This window comes from Euwallacea fornicatus, chromosome 26 (assembly GCF_040115645.1).
Source record: "Euwallacea fornicatus isolate EFF26 chromosome 26, ASM4011564v1, whole genome shotgun sequence".
NCBI classification, from domain to species: domain Eukaryota; kingdom Metazoa; phylum Arthropoda; class Insecta; order Coleoptera; family Curculionidae; genus Euwallacea; species Euwallacea fornicatus.
Genome location: NC_089566.1, coordinates 1,599,784 through 1,616,430, shown reverse-complemented (window position 1 = coordinate 1,616,430; position 16,647 = coordinate 1,599,784). Strand labels below are relative to the sequence as shown.

Genomic DNA, 16,647 nt, shown 5'->3' with positions numbered 1-16,647 from the left:
CCAGTACCAGCCTCAGTAAGATTGGTTAGTTGTAGAGTAGTAATTAAGGACGATGTAACGGGCATAAGCTTTCTCATCGACTCGGGTTCCGATGTCTCGCTGTTGCCCAAAACAGCTAAGGACCAACATATTGAAACGTCACGCGTTTTGTACGCGGCCAACAACACACAGATACCCACCTTTGGTACCAAACGGTTATCTGTGAGTCTCGGTCTGCGAAGGAAATTCACATGGAATTTCGTCATTGCAAAAACCGACTATGCGATAATAGGAGCTGATTTCCTTCACCGTTTCAATATCCTGGTCGACTTGGGTAACAGCAGGATTATTGACAGCACCACCGACCTGCAGAAAGCTGGGACAACTAAACCCTGTAGTGCCCCCTCAATCCACAACCTGTCTTCATCCTGCAAGTACTACAACATTCTTAGTAAATACCCCAAAATCACCACTCTTTCCCCTACCCCGATCGACGCCAAGCACAGCTCAACACACATAATCCACACTAACGGCCCTCCCATTTCTTCTAAGGCAAGACGTCTAGCTCCTGATAAGCTTAAGATAGCCAAACAGGAATTTCAATATCTTTGTGATATGGGTATTTGCCGCCCTTCTAAAAGCCCTTGGGCCAGCCCCTTGCATTTGGTTCCCAAGAAGACCCCGGGTGAATGGAGACCTGTGGGCGATTATCGTCGTCTGAACGCAGCCACAGTTCCAGACAAATACCCAATCCCCAATCTCCATGACTTCACTCATTTCCTCGACGGGAAGACGATCTTCTCCACCTTAGACTTGGTGCGTGCCTATCATCAGATCCCGGTCTCAGAAGAGTCAATCCCCAAAACGGCCATCATAACTCCCTTCGGCCTATTTGAGTTCACAAGGATGCAATTCGGTTTGAGGAACGCAGCACAGTCCTTTCAAAGATTTATCCATGAGGTACTTGGAAATCTTGAATTCTGTTTTCCTTATATCGATGATATCCTCATTGCATCAACTGACGAGGCACAGCATCAGGAACACCTCAAGTCTGTTTTCACTCGTCTGCAAGAGTTCGGGTTAACTATCAACCTCGATAAATGCACCTTTGGGGAAACGCAGGTAAAATTCTTAGGCTACCTAGTCTCCGCACAAGGCTCCACGCCACTTCCGGAAAAGGTAGCTGCCATCTCCAATTTTCCTGTCCCTCAAACAGTATCGGAGTTGAGACGTTTCCTTGGCATGCTTAATTTCTACAGGAAATGTATTCCCAAGGCCGCCCATCATCAAGGCATTCTCCACACCATGCACAATAACTGCAAGCGGAATGACAAGACACCATTGGTCTGGACTGAAGAAGCACTGGATGCATTCAAACAATGCAAACTGGATCTAGCGAACGCCGCCTCTTTGGTTCACCCTAGTTCCACAGCTCCAATCTCCCTCACAGTCGATGCATCAGACTACGCAATGGGTGCCGTCATTGAGCAGTTCGAAGATAATTCTTGGAAACCTCTAAGTTTTTTCTCTCGAAAATTGTCAGACACCCAGAAGAACTACAGCACCTATGATCGAGAATTACTCGCCATTTATTCGGCAATCAAATATTTCCGATATCTTCTTGAAGGCAGACCCTTCAGCATTTTCACTGATCATAAGCCACTTACCTTCGCATTTTCACAGAAGTCTGACAAAGCTTCTCCACGGCAAATTAGACACCTTGACTTTATCTCTCAATTTTCCACAGATATCATACATATCAGTGGCAAAAACAATATTGTGGCTGACACCCTCTCAAGAATTAGCCCCATTTCTTGCCCCCAACCCATTGACTATGAAGCCCTTGGTCGTTACCAGTCTTCTGACCCTGAACTACAAGAGATACTCAAAAATCAACAAGGAACGTCCTTACACCTCAAACAGTGTAACGTACCAGGTTCTGACATTCTGATCTTCTGCGATGACAACGGTCCCAAAATCAGACCATTCATCACACAGAATCTCAGAAGATTGATTTTCAACAAGTTCCACAATCTCTCACACCCAGGCATCAGGAGCACAACCAAACTTATCTCTTCCCGGTTCGTTTGGCCTGCTATGAATAAGGACATCCGTAACTGGACTAAGGCCTGCATCGATTGCCAGAAGGCTAAAGTACACCGGCACACTCTAACTCCCTTCAAGCAGTTCCAAATTCCAGATGCTAGGTTTCAGATCGTTAATATAGACATAGTTGGTCCATTACCCTCTTCTAATGGGTTTGTGTATTGTCTAACATGCATCGATCGATTCTCGTGTTGGGCTGAAGCATTCCCCATGAAGGATATGACGACTGACACAGTTGCCAAAACCTTTTACAGCAATTGGATTTGCAGATTCGGTTCTCCTCAAAAAATCGTCACAGACCAAGGACGACAGTTTGAGAGCTCACTTTTCGCATCTCTGGCAATACTGCTGGGCTGTGCACGAGCACGTTCCACTCCATACCACCCCATGACTAATGGCAAAGTGGAAAGGTGGCACCGAACTCTCAAGGCAGCAATAATGGCCTACGCAACAGAACGTTGGACGGAGGTTTTACCGACAATCTTGCTGGGGTTACATGCTACCTTGAGAGACGAAATTGGTGTTTCGCCAGCAGAGATGCTTTACGGAGCCCCCTTACGTCTACCTGGAGAATTCTTCGAATCTGCACAATCCAATGTAGACCCTACCTCTTTTGTCGCTCAATTAAGACAGAAGATTCAACTCCTGCAACCTGTCCCCTCAAACAACCACAGTACACGGAAGATCTTCATTGCGCCGGAAATGGATACCTGTACGCACGTATTCGTGCGCAACGACGCAGTGAAGAAACCGCTCCAACCTCCTTACGAAGGTCCCTTCCCTGTAAAAAGCCGGGCTGATAAGTACTTCACTATCCGGATCAACCAAAGGGAAGTCAACATCTCGAAGGATCGCCTCAAGCCGGCTTTTATCCTAGCCCTAGACCCTACCTCCCATGACCACACCTACACCAACCTCAACCCCCTTCACAATCCAAGCAAGAAGCGGGTACGGTTTGCTTAGCGCCTGTGATCCATGCTAAAGCCTATGGCACGAGCAAATTTAAATGTATTGTAGTAGCCTTAGGTCTCCTAGCATTAAGTTTATCTGTATTTAAGTTTAATACTCCGTATCTGGGAGGGGAGTATTGTGGCGGAGCTGACAGCGGAGAAACTGTCATCTGTCAGGCTTGTCAATGTGACGTTCACTAGGGTGACCTTTCGGTTCCCTAGGTACTCCAGAACCCGGTGTAAAATCTTCCCCTAGCACTTCCGGCAGGTCATTCTAGAACATTCCGCCGGAAGGGTAGTAAAGAGCCTGGGTTAATCCGCACCTGCGCGGATCCCTTTTCTTTGTTCTAACAAGGGCCATCTGGGAACAGAACAAAAGACAAAAAAGGACTCCCTCCTAGCTCTCGACACGGACGGTTAGATTTCTAAGCATCGCGCTCCATATATTGTTTTCATTTTCTTTTCCTTTTACAATCATTTGTGTTAACTAATTTTTACAATATATACATTTTGTTTATTTACATAAGTGCCCAGCCTTTTCTACAACCTCCGCAAACTCAAGTCGGTTATTGAAAGCGCCTTACACGAAAACCCCACGCGCACCAATCACCGACACGAGCACATGCTAGAGGCGAGAATGAGGTGAACAAATACATTATAGGATTTTATCGGATTATATACCTATTGCAGTCGCACATCTCCGGAATTTTTCATAGAAGCAAACGCCATATACCGAGGGATAATTTAAATTTCACATTTAGTAATTTTTTGTGAAATTTGTTGAAGAAAAAACGTATGTCAATCATCGTTTGTGAATATTTGGTTACCTAAGCAACCTAATATAATAATCTAACCTCATTTTGCAGCATATATACCATCTACTTTTCATTTTCTATGTGTCTCGTATCAAATCCTACAGCTGGCTAGATATAAAGTTTAAATGATCTCGCTGTGGTACCCCCACATACTTCCTTTATTTTGCGAAGTTTGCATATACAGTATGACCCATTTGTTTTTGGGGTCGGTCTGTAAAAAGTTTATTAATTGTGCGGTTTAGCCCCCATTTTTTTTTATTATAGAGCTTGATAAACTGCACATTTTCAGCAAAAATGGCCTGGCTGACATGAAATTCAAGGCCTACTAATGACAGTTTCTAGGAGCGAAAGTTTAATAAATCATATTAGCGATTTTTTAGAAAAAATGCACGCCACTGGATTGAGCACCCCTCAAAACGGGCTTGTACGAAAAATGGGTACCCCAGTTCGCCACGGGGAATAATCCAGCTAAAAAAAAGGCCAAATATTTTTGCAAATCAGAACGCTCCAACAGCCTCGAAGCCCAGCGTATACCAACAAAAACGAATGCTCTGTATGTGGTGAGACAGGAAAGGATCTATACATTGAGAACTTTCGCCGCCTGTTTTACCGCTGATGCATACTATGATCACTTCCCATGATTGAATTCAAAAATTAAGGATACACGACCAGCATTGGCCAATTGCAAAGATTTCGTGTTAACATGGCAACGCCCAGCTACACAGTGCTTTTAGGACCGGACAGAAACTCTACATGAAGACGCGAGAGAACAAACAAAAAACTATAAACGCGATTTTTCTGGTTGAAATGAATGCAGCGCCATCTATGATCGACTTGAAACTAAGGCGATGAGATTAAACTTATTTTTTCTTTAACTTTAAAAATTATTTAGGAATCGAATGTCCCCAGCAGATGATAAGCGTCGCGAAGACTAAATATCAAAGATTCCGGTAAAAACCGGTATATTTCTAAACAAATTGATATATTCAGATGAAATTTTCAGGATATAATATTGTACGCTAAAAAAATTACATTTCCACACTTCAAAATAAAACACCCTTTAAGAGCGTTTTCATTAACTCGAATGAGATCCTCGGATAGAGTAAAAAAGCTCTTTCTAATGAGCCACCACCTCTTTACATCCTTTTATCTGTTCCCAAGATATTTAAGTTTTTATTTAACAACATTCGCAGTGCCCTTTACAGAAAATTTGCAAATATGTAAAAAAAATTATGCAGAAATTTTCCAGGAATAAAACTGACATTTTCGGGGTACATTTTCATCGCATTTCTTCAGCTATTTGACGTATTTTCGTTCATTATGTGAAATACGCCACCCAGCTGCGGAGTTAGGTATAAATTTTTCTAACATTTGGTCTTGGTCACTTTTCTAATATTATTTGTTATTTCAAAGCTCCACCTCCAAAAGTTTTAAAGGTACAGCCGGCATCCTCTGTTAACGGAACCTCCGGTATATTGAATAGGACATTCGTAGAAATGCAATTCAACTGTCAATTGTATGAATCACTTTGATTCCATCATCTCAATGTGTAGTCGTGTATGCCTGATAATGTGACAGTAATGAAATATTCTATTGTTTGTTTCGTTGATTCCCAGTGCGAAGAATTGGAGGAGCCAAATCACCCCACAGTGTATAAAATTAAATTAAACTTCGGGGAGTCGAGAAGTACAAGGTCAAAGACCGAAATCTACCAAAATGAGTTGGCAAATTGCGTGACAGCGGTATCAAAATGACATGAACACAAGACAAGACAACTCCCAGACCCACGCCATGGCTGCTTCGGTGCTTACGCGCATGGCGTATGAGCTAGACTCCAATCTACGTAGTTGATTATCATACCGATTTTACCTGAAGTATAACGCATGATATCGTGACAAAACAGTAATTTTAAATCTTTTTTCAATTTTGGAAATATTTTGTCATTTACACTTGAAAGTAATATGTGTAATTTAAAGGTGATTAATTGAATGGTGATGAAAAGTTATCTATTGTTCACCCAATATACCAAGATTTGCCCAGTTAATTCGAACGGAAACCGCCATGTTTCGCGTTTGCCCATTTATTTCACTTGGCCCTAGAGAATTATGTTAAATGTATTTTGTTGATGCATATTATTTGCTTCTTGAGAATTGATGGATAGATTAAGGTTTTCTCCACCACGACGAAGTATGAGCATCTCTCCAGATCCTTACAGGAGAAGCTCTCGATCAAAGTCTAGATCCCCAATGTATCATAATAGAAGACACAATGGTTATGTTTATAGCAAGAAAGGTAGGAAAACGTTACATATAAGTAAGTATTGTTAACATTATTTTAAAGATTTGAGAAATTAAAAAGAAACAGATTCCCCATTGTCTCCAGTCTTTTTTCTTTTTTAAATAAGGTACAGCCTGTCCCAGAAATAAGTATCGACTTTGGTATATTTTAGCAGTATGACACAAAATGTGTTATCTACTTTAAAAATATTTAAACAATGGAAATTTACAGACCATGCTGATCTTTTCTATATCTTTCAAGAACTTTACATGATAAAAGTTAGGTTAGTAAAATAACCTAATTTATACATAAAGATGAAAGAAGTTGGTTTGGATTAGCTTTCCTTAACTATAATATTCATATTAATAACATGGACTAGATATAGGTACATTGGATCTGAATTTTTAGAAATATTCTTCAAAAATGCTTAGTGCCTAGAACTTGCTCTCGTATCCTAGGTTAAGACAACACTCTACTTTTTGCAATACTATATACAGGGTGTTTTCCAGTAAGTCAGAATAATTTTGAGGAGTGATTGCTGAGATAGTTTTGTAGATAAATGTTCATGTAAACATAGGTTCAAATATGCTTCTTTTTAAGACACAGAGTGTTCAATTTTTTATTTTTTTAAATATTTTCTTAAATATTTCCTAAACATTTTGAAATATTGACATGCTATGACAGGATAAATGAGCATTTCTTGGAGTAGGAATGATGTGACAATTTCCTTGGTTCCATCCAATAACTTATTTCTTAATAAAAAATGGTCTGGCACTAACTTTCTCATACCAATATGTTTTTTAAATAGTTCTTCAATTCTCATCAAAAAAATACTGTTAATATTTTGTTACTCAACAACCCATGTTTTTGCCAAAAAATAATTTCTGATTCTTGTACCAACTACAAACCTGCTATAAATATTTGTTAGAAGTTTTAAAATGCAAACATTTTCCAGAATTAATTGCTAAGGTGTACACTGAATTATGTCCAGAGTGTAGGCAGCCTCATTATACCGTATTTGCTCTTCATCAACATTTACTTAAAAAGGGTCCATTTACTAGTACTTCTATTGACAATATTGAAGACGTTAAATTATTGTTGGCTCTAAAATGTATAACCACTGAGAGAAGTCATTTAAAATTTTTAATAATTATTAACAAAATACTTTGTATACAAGGTATTTAATAAAGTAATAGAAAGTTTACAATGGAAGATAGATGGGGTCATTTCAAATCTGTAATATAACCATATTTATCTTTACAGAAAGTTTTGTCATTTTTGAAATGTCAGCTTTAGATTTTATATGAAACAATTATGTGGACAAATTAATATATTAAAATACTTTGGTTTCAATTTATTCTTTAATTTTAAACGAAATTTTCTCCAATATGGTGCAAGCTCAAGAAATTCAAATAATTTCAAAAATTCTCTATTGTGTACTCTTTCAAATAATATGTGATATTATAGCAAAATTATAGTTTACAAAACTAAAAATGAAAGGAAATATTACGCAAAACAAGAAAATAGGCCCTATTAAATTTAAATAAGTATTAAACATTTTAAAACTTAGGAGTGCTAGCTTTAACTTAAGTAATACTATTAATTAATGTCATTTTTAAAATAAAATCTTCAATTTTTAATGCATTCACCAGCCTCCCTCACCTTTGCCCTTTCTACTGGCCCCCTTTGACAGACATTACAAAAACAATAAGGTTTTGTATGTGTAAATGTGAAAGTGAGTTGTTTTTGGTAAAATGTCATTGACATATAAAGTGATACATGTAGGTCTCAGTACCATCCTTGAGATACACTATACACAGAGTTCCTGGTTGACAGCCAATTTCCATTCTTCACCACTTGTATTCTGCCCTCAAAGGATAACCTGAATCATTTAGTAGTAAAACACCAAAACATTCTTCCTCAATCTAGCAAGTAATTGATGTCTATCAATACTATTGAAAGCTTATTTTTATGTAGTTGAAAAATCCTATGCCAACAACATTTCTCCTTTATTTAGTGTGGGCTGCCAATTATACAGCATAACTGTTGATAAAGCAGTCTGACAGTATTTTTTCGCGAAAAATCCCACTTGATGTTTCCTAGGTGTATTGTTATTCTCAGTGAAGCCACAAGCTCTTCAGAAAGGTTTAGAATTAGACGTTGTTCTTTCACCTTCCAAAGAAAAACTTGTTGATAAGCTACAATTTATAAAATTGAAAATTTTATAATCTATTACTTTAATACATATTCTGAGATCTGTAGGGTGTTACTTTATTTTATGTACTACATATACTATATCTCAAATTGGTTTTACGTGTTTGAGGATTTAGATTACCAAAATAGATGCAAAGTCGGTCGAATGAGGAACGGTTTAGAAAATTTTGTGAGAAACTTGTATCTGATTTACAAATTGCTTAAAATTGTGCACATTGTGAGAAAAATGAAAAAAAAGTGACACACTTTATTTTCAACTTTGCCTAATAGTTTAAGTAAAATCTTTTTAAATACTTTGTATCTCATTAATGAAGAACCCATGATATTAATTTTTTTCCATAATTGACCAAAGTTTCTGCTCCTGCGTTGACGATACTCATTTCTGCGACAGTCTGTATAATTAGAAGAATCTGAATAATGTTGTCAATATTTTCAAGATCCAATACTTCTAGTTATGTAGGCCAGAAATTGAATTAATTGTCTTAATTTAAATTTAAATGGAACACCTTGCCAATACATTATTGAGTTTTTTTTTAACATAACGACTATTCAAATGAGGCAATTGATAAATATTATATCACTTAAATATTGTTGTCCTAAGTCGTGTCCTATTTTGTGTCCTTACATTGCACCTTTTTTTTTGTTATTGTATTTGGGTTTTGAACTGTTGTTAAATATGAAATTTTTATACTTTGAAAGGTATTATACTTTCAAATGGTTTTAGTTACTTGCTTACTGAATGCGATAAAAATTCGGAAACGGAGAAAAATGTAGAAGAACTACATTATTCCGCACGTCCTTTGTGCTAAAAACATTTTTTGGTTAAACTACTAGTGCTAATTATTTTGGGGTAAATCAATTAGTTTTATGAATAATTTTTGTTGTGCCTGAAAACTGAAAAGTTTGAGTGGAGACGTAATATGGCGGACTTTCTCGTTACTGTCTTTAAAACCATTGTTAACGCCTTACTGGCACATGTCAAGCATCCGCATTTGAAAAATAGTTCAGTTCAGAATGATGCACTTTATATAAAATATTTGTAAAGGCTCGAAACAAATACAGTAATATATATACACAGGGTGTTCCCTTTAAAATTAAATACTTCACATTTTCCAACGTATAACCGGAAACTTCACATCTTGAAAATATTTTCCCATTAACTTTTAAATAGTGGCAAATTTTTAGGTTTTTCTAATACTAGTTTTAGCATTATTGGGAGATATTGTCAGGCGCGGTTGTGATGCGATAACGCACCGTCACTTTCAAAATATTTCTGAAATTCAAAATTTTGACTGACCTTGCCCAAATTTTTACAGTGAACTGTGCAATAATCATTTTTTTAAATTTTGGGTATTCTGCTAGAGATTGGATACTATTAATTTTACTTTTATACCTTTTATGCAGTTAACAAGTATGATAAAACTGAAGAAAGATCAAGACACGGCTCAGATTATGACAGTGACAGAGAATATCGTCGGGATTCTCCTTTTGAAAGTCGAAGCCACTCGAGAAGCCCATCTTATGACTACAAAGATAAGAATCGTGAAAGGCGACATCAGAGAGCCCGGGACAGAGATCGAGACAAAGATTATTATAGATTTAGACGAAGGTCAAGAAGCAGCGAAAGTAGGTGGGAAAGGGAGGACAGAAAAGTTCGTGACAGGGATAGATATCGTGATGATGATAGGGACAGTGATAGGTATAGGATTTTCCGAATGGTTCTAGAGTACTTTTTGAAAGCTCCGATAGTTACTAGTATTATAATTTTAACAGTGAAAGAAGTCCGACAGGCGCAATCATTGGAGCTAGTGGCTCAGAAATCATTGGGTACAAAAGTCAGCCTCCCAATAATACGATTATGATCAGAGGCTTAGCACAACATATTACAGAAAATGACGTAAGTAACAATATTGACAGCTTTTTTCTTACATTTAACAACTTCTCTTCTTAGATTCGACAAGACATTATTCAAGGTGGACTTATGCCAAAGGATATAAGGTTGATCAGAAAAAAAGATACAGGTAAGGATCAGTGGGAAGAACAGAATTGGTTGGCTATCTAATTCTATAGGCGATTATTAGTGAATAACCGTATTATAAAATGTGAGATCGGATAATGCCATTGGTATCTATTGTGCTGTTTAGGTGCATCACGTGGTTTTGCCTTTGTCGAGTTCACAACACTGAATGAAGCAGTTCGTTGGATGGAGATGAAACAGGTATCTTAACTTACACAGAAGTGCTTATCTATACTGCGTCACATTCTCTTAATAATCATTATAGACCTTTTTATCCTTTTTATATTCCAATCCTTGGTATTTGGCAAAGAATTGGGGATCAAACGTTTTATATTAAAAAATGTTATTCACTAGCGGTTTTGCAATATTTCGTCCACGAGTTCTAGGGAACGCAAAGGTCTCTATGAAGAGGGGTGGCTCTTTCAATTTACGAATTTTACAGTAAATATTTATTATTTCAGGGAATTTTGATGCTTCAAGACCACTACAGAGCAATAATGCAATACAGCATTCCGAAAGATGTAAATCTAATAGAAAAAGCTCCGTCTCACAAAGCTTCAGCCGATTGGTTTTGCATAAAAGTGAGTTTCAGTTGGACCAATAAGTCTTATTACCAATAGTTGGAAAATAAACCATTTTGTTTTAGTGTGGAGCTCAGAATTTCAAAAGAAGAGACAATTGTTTCAAGTGTCATGCTTCTAGAATGGAATCAGAAGAAGGCGGTAGTGGAAGTGATGAAACATGTTCATATACCACTAAAAGTACGTTTGGATGTGGATTATAATTATTGAAAGTTTATTATTAAACGTATTTTACCAACAGCCATCATGCTAAGAAATTTAGATGCCCTCACCACTGAGGATTCCGTTATGTCCGTTTTAAACACAACCATTCCTGATCTTGTAAAATCCATTTCGGCAGTTTGTGTAGGCAGAGATCCTTTAACGTCAACCTCGCGAGGCATTTGTTACTTAGGAACGGAAAGCACAATAGACGCACTAGCCATTTTTGGGGCTCTTGGCGGATTGGCAGCTCCACTTACTATCGATGGCAAAACAGGTTCGCCTAAACATTTCTTTTTATAATTACAGTTAATAATATAAATATCTTTTCAGTCATCCTCTCCTATTGCAAGTATAATATGGGAGATACGAAAAAGGCTTATTCCCAGGCTGATCACGCAGCTTTCCCAAATGCGTCCATTCCGCAAACTTATGCCATGACGGACGTGGACAGTTTATCAGAATATGCAGCAAGACGGTACGCGAAATCGCCTGATGAATATACACATTACATCGAATATTATAGACAGTATTTTACGCAACAAATTAGTGCTGGGAATTCTATAACGCTACATAATGAAAATCAAATGGACGCTGCCAATGCCGCTGCCGCAGTTGCGCAGTCCGCCATACAGCAGATTCAAGCCTCTAAGACCTATTATGACAACACACATATGCAAATTCCCACTGGAACAGATGGCAAGAGGTATCCTGTACCCGATGTTACATCGTACATGTATGACAAAATGACTGGCTATCAATACGATTCCAGTACTGGCCTGTACTATGACCCAACTTCGACCTATTATTGGAATAGTGTAATTCAAAAATATTTGTTTTGGGACCACGATAAATGTACTTACTTGCTCGCTCCCACTTATGATAATTACGGTTCTAACGGATCGGTAACCGCAGCTCCAGCTGCAGCGACTAGTGTTATTGCAGACGTTGAATCTGCCAGCAGTGAGGAACAAAAGACAAGACAATCCTCCGTTACCAGTACTGCAAAGCATGTGCCAGAAAAACACGATAAAGTGAAAGTGGCGAAGAAAATCGCCAAAGATATGGAACGATGGGCAAAAACCTTGAATCAAAAGAAAGAGGTTACGTCCACGAGAAGTGCGTCAGAAGGGTATATCTCGTCGAATAGCGCCAGCGCCGATATCGGCTTTTCAGTCCTAGAGAAAAAGTCTGCAATATTACCCACCGCGTCGTTCAAGAACGAAGCTATGACGAGTGAGGCAGTTCCCGAAACTCCAAAGCCCCACCTTGTGGCAGCCTATGGCGAAAGTGAGTCTTCCGACGAGGACGAAGATTCTCTATTAGATTTCACTAGGCTAATATGCAATCTTTGCAAACGACAACTGGGATCGGCGGAAGCGCTACACAAACACGCTAAAATATCCTCTTTGCACAAGCAAAATTTAGAAGCTAGGAGAAAAAAGAAAGCTGAGAATAATCCTGGAAAGATTGTTTATAGAGATAGAGCTAAGGAGCGAAGATTGAAATACGGTGATCCGGATGAACCGCAGCCGAGCAAACTGAAAGAGAAGTATCTAAAAGCGCTAAGTAGCGAGATTCCTGCTGCGTCTGCGTCTGTATCTGAACCTATTGGAGCAGAAAACGTCGGGAATCGATTGCTTCAGAAAATGGGTTGGACCGAAGGGCAGGGCCTTGGAAAGACGAACCAAGGTAGAACTACCATCATTCAGGTATTAAAACGTGGTTCGATCAAGAAAAGTGATTTTTAACGTATTTAATTTTTAGGCGGAGCAGTACGGGAATTCTGTGGGTTTAGGAAATAAAACTGCAGGGTACACGGCAGGCGAAAGTTATAAAGATTGCGTCAAGAAAATGATGTATGCTAGATATCAAGAGTTAACTGAGCGGGAAACGGGGGCTAATTGAGAAAAGCATTCATCCACTTTTTCATTAATGTATTAATTTGAGAGCCATGGAGATGAACGTTAATAGAAACAAGAAACTAACATGGCGGTAGGAGAGGTCGTTTTACATATATTCTTCGTTATGTCGTCTGATCCGAACCAAAGGCTCATACCCTGATCGAATACACACTGCCTACGTTTTTGAAGTTACATGTTTTCCACAGCTAACTTAAAATGAAAATTTTCTAAAAACATTTCTAAAGAAACTTTTTGAGTGAATTGTTATCAAACCATCTTCAATTTTTATTTTTCTTATGGCGGCCATATATATACATATTTATTTATTTATAATTTTTTTAATTTTTAAACCAGGTATAATAAAACTGCGAATATTTTATCTATTTTTAAAAGATTAGAAAAAAATGCCAATTCATCAATCTGGTCACACATCTGAACTGAAATGATATATTTTTCATAATACGTCATTTTCGTTTCTTCAAATTTCTCAAAAATTTGTACAGTTGAAGTCCATTTTCTTTATTACGCCGCTAATATAATTATCTAGAGCTTTCATATTTAATCGGTTTGCCAATTTAGTAGTGGGATACATAATATACGGGACGTAGTTATTCGACAGCATATCCGGCGGTTTCGTATATCAGATGGTATAATTTGTTGGTTTGCAAAAGGATTCAAAGTATGGTGTGGCTCAAGATAAATTTTTTTAATTGTTATTCCGGTTTTTAAAAATTCCCAACGCCCTACCAGATTTAAAAATCCTTTTACCTTATGATTTAGAATCTTCCAATGTGATTTATTTCTTTTTACATTTTTCTTCTGATCTAATTATGCAATTATTGTAATTGAAACAATTTAATTTTGAATTGGAGTACAATATTCTTGTAAAAACTTTTTTCACATGTGTGTGTAATTATTATGAATATACTTGCTACGTTGAAACATTGCGACGTTCTCAGACCTTTGTTGTGTTATGGAGATTAGTTCTTAGGTTGTGGCCTTATATATGTATATATATAAGTTTTGAGGAAGATGTTTCTTATTACACAAAGGACAACAACACAAAAACTAATCCCCATAATTATTATGAATGTTGTTTTTGGTTTATTTCCAATGTAATTTTTTTTTACTTTTTATTTGATTTATTCAATTATATACTTCCTACGTTTAAACGTTGCGGCGTTGTTGGGCCTTTATGATACTATGGGGAATCGTTCTTGGCTCGTGACGTTTTGTGCAATGATAAAACAAAATTTTTGCAAGATATTTAGACGTTTCGAGGCTGATTGGCATTTTCAGAAATAAAGCAAAGGTAAAACTAGTTAAAAAACGAGTAGTGTAATTATAAAACAGCAAAATGAAATTTACTGCAAAACACTCACCATGTTGGTGTAAAGAGTAAAAAACATTTTTATTTCTTAATTTTTTTTAGAAGCCCTTATTTTAGGATAGATATTTGGGTCCAATGGAAGCCATAAATCCGTATGATACCCATGCGTAATTGTTCTGGAGCGGAAGCAGAGAAACCAGAGTTATCTAAAGATTGGTATGCCAAATTAATTCATTACTGCCCTTGTGCGCGCCTGATGTAGTATGCTGAAAAAGATGCCAATCAAAGTTGAAGCATCTAAACATATCGCAAAAGTTTTGGGGAATTTTGTTTTTATTACTCGTTACACAAAGGGCCACAACCTAAGCAATAACTCCAATGATTATTACGAATGTTGATTTTGATTTATTTTCAATGTTTTTTTTTTACTTTATATTGGAAGATTTATTGAATTTTATACTTTCCACGTTTAAACGTTGCGACGTTCTTGGACGTCAGTTATGTTATGAGGAATGGATTTTAAGTTGTAGTGTTTTGTGTAATGAAAAAACAAAATTCCTCAAAATGTTAATAATTCAAAGCAGTCATACCAAGCGCAGAAAAATAAAAATAAAATAACAAGTAAAACTAACTTAAAACAAAAACACGAAAAACCGCAGAATAAGACTTACCATATGTTGATGTAAAGAGAAATGATTTTGTTGTTTTCTTATTTTTTGGCAGGCATCTGGCCTAATGGAAGCTACGAGACAGTATGCCAACCATATGCTCTCGATGGGGATACTTTCGATTTAACCTATTGTAGATTTTGCGACGTGAAGTACATGTTTAACCCATCATCATAATAATCTGTGGAAGTTATCGGAAGGTTATGCCAAGCCGCAGCCTGCATTTTTCGGAATTAAATTGAGAAAGCATACACAAATGCGGAAAATCGTGTGGTTTTCCGTAAAAGTAAACTTCGTATCAGAAGTCTATAAAAGTTTAAATTGAGTGTTCCCCAACAGGTACACATAGTGTGTGGGCATATGGTTTTGTGCCTTTCCATTGTATAGGAACTGAGATAAAAGAATGAGAACAAAAAGTATTCTTTTCATTTTTATTTTTTGGTTTTAAAATGTTCAGCATTTGTTTTTAATTCGCGTTACTTTTTTTTATTCTATATTTTCTTTTTCGTTCTTGAATTCCTGGTTTACGCTCTTAATGTAATATACTGGTGCAGACACCCATAAGCGATTAACCGCATATTCAAATATGTTACAAAAGTTTTGAGGAACGCTATTTCCTTATTACACAAAGAATTGCACCCCAAGAACCAATCCTCATATTATTTATTCAATCCCTTTCAGTTAGCCTTTAGACGTAATATTTCGAAGAAAATTTGTTATTTACAAATGAATAAATAGATATGAATGCTGTGGGAGAACGCTTTTAACTTAACGATTCATCGAGTCTCTTTACAGGTGTAAAACTGGTATCAGAACCACCCGTATCCCTTCTGTAACAGGAGAATCGTTGTTACGACTATATACCGGGTGACCCAAATCTATTGTACAGAGCATCAGATAATATGTCGACGAGTAGGTTTGCAAAAATAGATGGTGTTCATTGCTCCTTGTCGGACAATAACACGTTAGGAAAATAATAAATAAATTATTGCTCACAAGATGAGGAAGTGACACAGCAACGCCACAATGTAATGCCACAGCAGTAGTGAATTGCACATATGCTAAGTAGCTTGAAAAGTAAATTCGATGTTTTTTACACTTTTCGGCAAGAAAAGCTTGACACGTTGCTTGACTACATTGCCGTTTGGAAGATGGTGTGTAGTACAGTGCAGCTTGATGGGTGACAAGTCGTAACCTTTCATAGCTCCACGCCCACAGCCTTTTTGGAGGAAACTGATTTGATAACGTGAAATGTTCAGCACATTACGATTTCTAGTTTCGATCGTCACTGTATGACAATACATATCAGCTTTCGATATTCGAAATAGTGAGCTCTATTTTTTTAAAGACATTGCTAATGCCAAAAATTCAGAAGACTAAACAGTACGACTTCGCGAGTCTCAAACGAAACACTTCAAATTATTGCCTTTTGAGCCCTAAAAATAACCGCCAATTTGACTGTAAAACCCCAAACTGGTATTCCCTAACGCACGATTGACTGGACATTGAAGAGGTAAAATGTATTAATGAATCGGACTATGTGACACGTTCGATTTGAGTCCCCTAGCAATTGTCTGTATCGATGTTAAAAACCCGACGACGTAC

At 37.2% G+C, this 16,647-nt stretch overlaps 1 protein-coding gene across 2 annotated transcripts; it reads left to right on the top strand.

The window, feature by feature from the left end:
• Nucleotides 1-5,377: 5,377 nt before the first annotated feature.
• Nucleotides 5,378-15,800, top strand: LOC136347017 (RNA-binding protein 5-like). 2 transcript variants are annotated; one of them, XM_066296640.1, is made up of 11 exons: nt 5,378-6,142; nt 9,746-10,040; nt 10,115-10,238; nt 10,293-10,362; nt 10,486-10,559; nt 10,820-10,939; nt 11,005-11,119; nt 11,181-11,417; nt 11,474-11,618; nt 11,667-12,852; nt 12,908-15,800. In XM_066296640.1, exons 1-11 carry the CDS (start codon nt 6,004-6,006, stop codon nt 13,046-13,048), a joined length of 2,646 nt encoding a protein of 881 aa, XP_066152737.1. In that variant the 5' UTR covers nt 5,378-6,003; the 3' UTR covers nt 13,049-15,800. The 2 variants fall into 2 exon arrangements, with proteins under 2 accessions (XP_066152737.1, XP_066152736.1); XM_066296639.1 differs by having other exon boundaries at nt 11,474-12,852.
• Nucleotides 15,801-16,647: the final 847 nt, after the last annotated feature.

Coding starts and splice junctions, on each gene's coding strand:
- LOC136347017 (XM_066296639.1), top strand. CDS start 6,004: ATGGATAGATTAAGGTTTTCTCCACCACGACGAAGTATGAGCATCTCT. Junction 10,239..10,292: donor AACATATTACAGAAAATGAC/GTAAGTAACAAT, acceptor TTCTCTTCTTAG/ATTCGACAAGACATTATTCA. Junction 11,120..11,180: donor ATGTTCATATACCACTAAAA/GTACGTTTGGAT, acceptor TTTTACCAACAG/CCATCATGCTAAGAAATTTA.